We start from the raw sequence: 2,450 nt of genomic DNA on the forward strand, positions 1-2,450 counted from the left end.
GATTTGAAATGTTTCAGGTTCCAGTCACACTGACCCTCATCTGCCAAATCAAAGATGCTGGTGATCAGCAAGCAGCAGGATCATATTTGTCTAAGCTAAACCAAAACCTGGACAACCCAGCTGGCTTAGGTCAGTTCTCAATCTCTGTGGAACAGGAGAGGGGCAGAAGGGGCCAACCAGAGGATGGGGACAGGGAGCACTTCTGGAGGAGGTAAGAATAAAATCTGTATCACACACATGAGAAAATAATGTTATACTGCACAGCTGTGATTCTGTTGTAGGTATGAGTATGAAGGCCAAACATTAAAAATGTTGGTGATGCTTTTCTGTTTTAATTTATTGATTCCTCCCTGCTTTATCAGGTGATGGACCCCTACCTGGATGGGCTCATTCATGGGTTGGAGGAGCGGTTCCCTGACCTGGAGGTGTTTGGGGCATTCAGTGCTCTCAGCCCACAGGCAGCACGATCATCTGACCATGAGCTGCACATGGTCACCTCAGGACCCTGGCAGGACACTTTCCCTCGGTGGATGCCAGCACTGCAGTGGAGGAGTGGATGTCCTTCAGAGAACATGTGGTCTCTGGTGCACTCCAGGTATGACATATTAAGTTCTTTTTAGGCTTGTTCTGTTAGCTTGGGTCCAAAAACATGAAACTGCATGTTGTTATCTTATGCCTTGCCTTATGATTTCAGGATAAGACACAGCTGGACATCATGAATGACCTCACCTTAAAATACGAGGAGTTTGGAGTGTTGTACCCCAACCTGTGCAAGCTGGCTGCAACAGCACTGACTGTACCCCTCAGCAGTGTGAACTGCAGGAGGGATTTCTCCACCATGAACAGGGTAAGAATCCTTTACTTTCTGACTGCTACTAAATTTGAAAACAAACAACTTAGTATGTAAAATTAAATTTAGTTTATTTAGGACAGTCTGCACTTACATTGATTGTTTGCCAAAATAAATTTTCTTTTTCATCTGCTGCTTGCAGGTGAAGACAGACCTCCGCAACAGACTGCAGGGGGAGCATCTTGAGGCATGTATTAGGATTTCTATCAGTGGCCCATCAGTGCAAGACTTCCCCTACGAGGAGGCTCTCAAAATCTTTTTCAGAAAGCCAAGGAAAATCAAGTGCTCTGACCACAGCTGCACAATGTGCCATTAAGCTCAGCCCAGCCCAGCCCAGTCCAAGCAGGCCCTGCCCTTCCCAGCCCCTACCTAACCTGTCCTGTCCAGCTCAGCCCCACACAGCCCAGAAGTTAAATGAAGTTTGAGTGTTCCTGTTTTGTTAATGTTGTTCTGTTGTGTTTTAATTAAACTAAATTATTGTATTTATTACCTTGTGGTTTGAGGAGTCCCTGAATGTTTTTCATAATTTTCGAACATTTTCAGCTGGACATGTCCCCCCTCCCAACTGCAAATACCACCCCACCAACAAAAAATTCTAGGGGAAACACTGTATCAGCCCATTGTAGTTTACAGTAGGTGCGACTATCAGCACTTTTACACTCACTAGCTTTATCCAAATCTCATTAACTCTCCAGCACAGTCATTAGGTTTTTAGAGCTTACTGTTTAGTAGTGTTTTCTGTCTGTTAGCACAAGAATCATTAGCTTAAACCACTCTGCTGCCGTTGGCGAACAACAGAAATTCAATTAAAGGGTTAAACGGTATACATGCACTGAATGAATGGATTATTGGGCAAAAACAAAAAAGTGTCTGATTTTTCTTAATCTGATAATGCCTGTTATCTGATAAAACATACTGCATTATGCTGTTTACACAACTTGAGTATTCAGTTAACTCCTAGTTAACCATCTAGAAATCAGATAATGATTAGTTTATTAGTGTGCATGTTAATGGATTCACTGTGATCACTCTCAGAGTATAGAGCTATTTAACACTTTCATTAACAAATACACAACAGAGTATCTTTAACTACGACAGTAAGGTGACTACACTAAGAGAGATGAACAATGGTATGCTGGATGAAAACTTACCTTTAAATGTGTTGATAAACCTTCCTTCTAAGAAGGGTTTGTCTTCTCCACGAATAATGTGCTCTACAGCATCCTTATCGGGAGTCTTTCTCCTCCTCCTCCTCTCAGTCATCTTTGCTGTAATAATGCCCAGACATTACAAACTTTAATAAATATCATGTCACATGACTGTCCTTTGAACACTGAAACTGTTAAATTAAGCTATATTTCATGCCAAATCACATCAGATATTCTGTGTCAATATTCAATAAGAGTGCAATGGATCACAAAACTCAGTTTGGATCATATCAAGCTTTCTGAGTCACAGATCAGAGTATTTTGTGGTTATTGTCAGTACAAGCAGAGCGAATCACAACTTTAATGAGTGCGGTTCAGTTCGACATTATTGTCAGTCTGTTAGAAAAACATTTAATTTTATTAAAATCAAAAATTAATATTTATAGCCTATA

General features: G+C 41.1%; 1 protein-coding gene across 1 annotated transcript; it reads left to right on the forward strand.

The window, feature by feature from the left end:
• Positions 1–430: 430 nt before the first annotated feature.
• On the forward strand, positions 431–1,277 carry LOC146304434 (zinc finger protein 862-like). Its single transcript, XM_084714165.1, has 3 exons — positions 431–595; positions 695–847; positions 993–1,277. Exons 1-3 carry the CDS (start codon positions 557–559, stop codon positions 1,164–1,166), a joined length of 366 nt encoding a protein of 121 aa, XP_084570291.1. The 5' UTR covers positions 431–556; the 3' UTR covers positions 1,167–1,277.
• The last annotated feature ends 1,173 nt before the right edge of the window (positions 1,278–2,450 follow it).

This window comes from Lutjanus erythropterus, chromosome 12_unloc_1 (assembly GCF_056507025.1).
Source record: "Lutjanus erythropterus isolate fLutEry1 chromosome 12_unloc_1, fLutEry1.hap2, whole genome shotgun sequence".
Taxonomy (NCBI): domain Eukaryota; kingdom Metazoa; phylum Chordata; class Actinopteri; order Lutjaniformes; family Lutjanidae; genus Lutjanus; species Lutjanus erythropterus.

Bases quoted from the DNA above. Each gene is read 5' to 3' on its own strand.
- LOC146304434 (XM_084714165.1), top strand. From the start codon at position 557: ATGTCCTTCAGAGAACATGTGGTCTCTGGTGCACTCCAG. The intron at 596-694 runs GTATGACATATT...TTATGATTTCAG, and splicing joins TGGTCTCTGGTGCACTCCAG to GATAAGACACAGCTGGACAT. The intron at 848-992 runs GTAAGAATCCTT...TGCTGCTTGCAG, and splicing joins ATTTCTCCACCATGAACAGG to GTGAAGACAGACCTCCGCAA.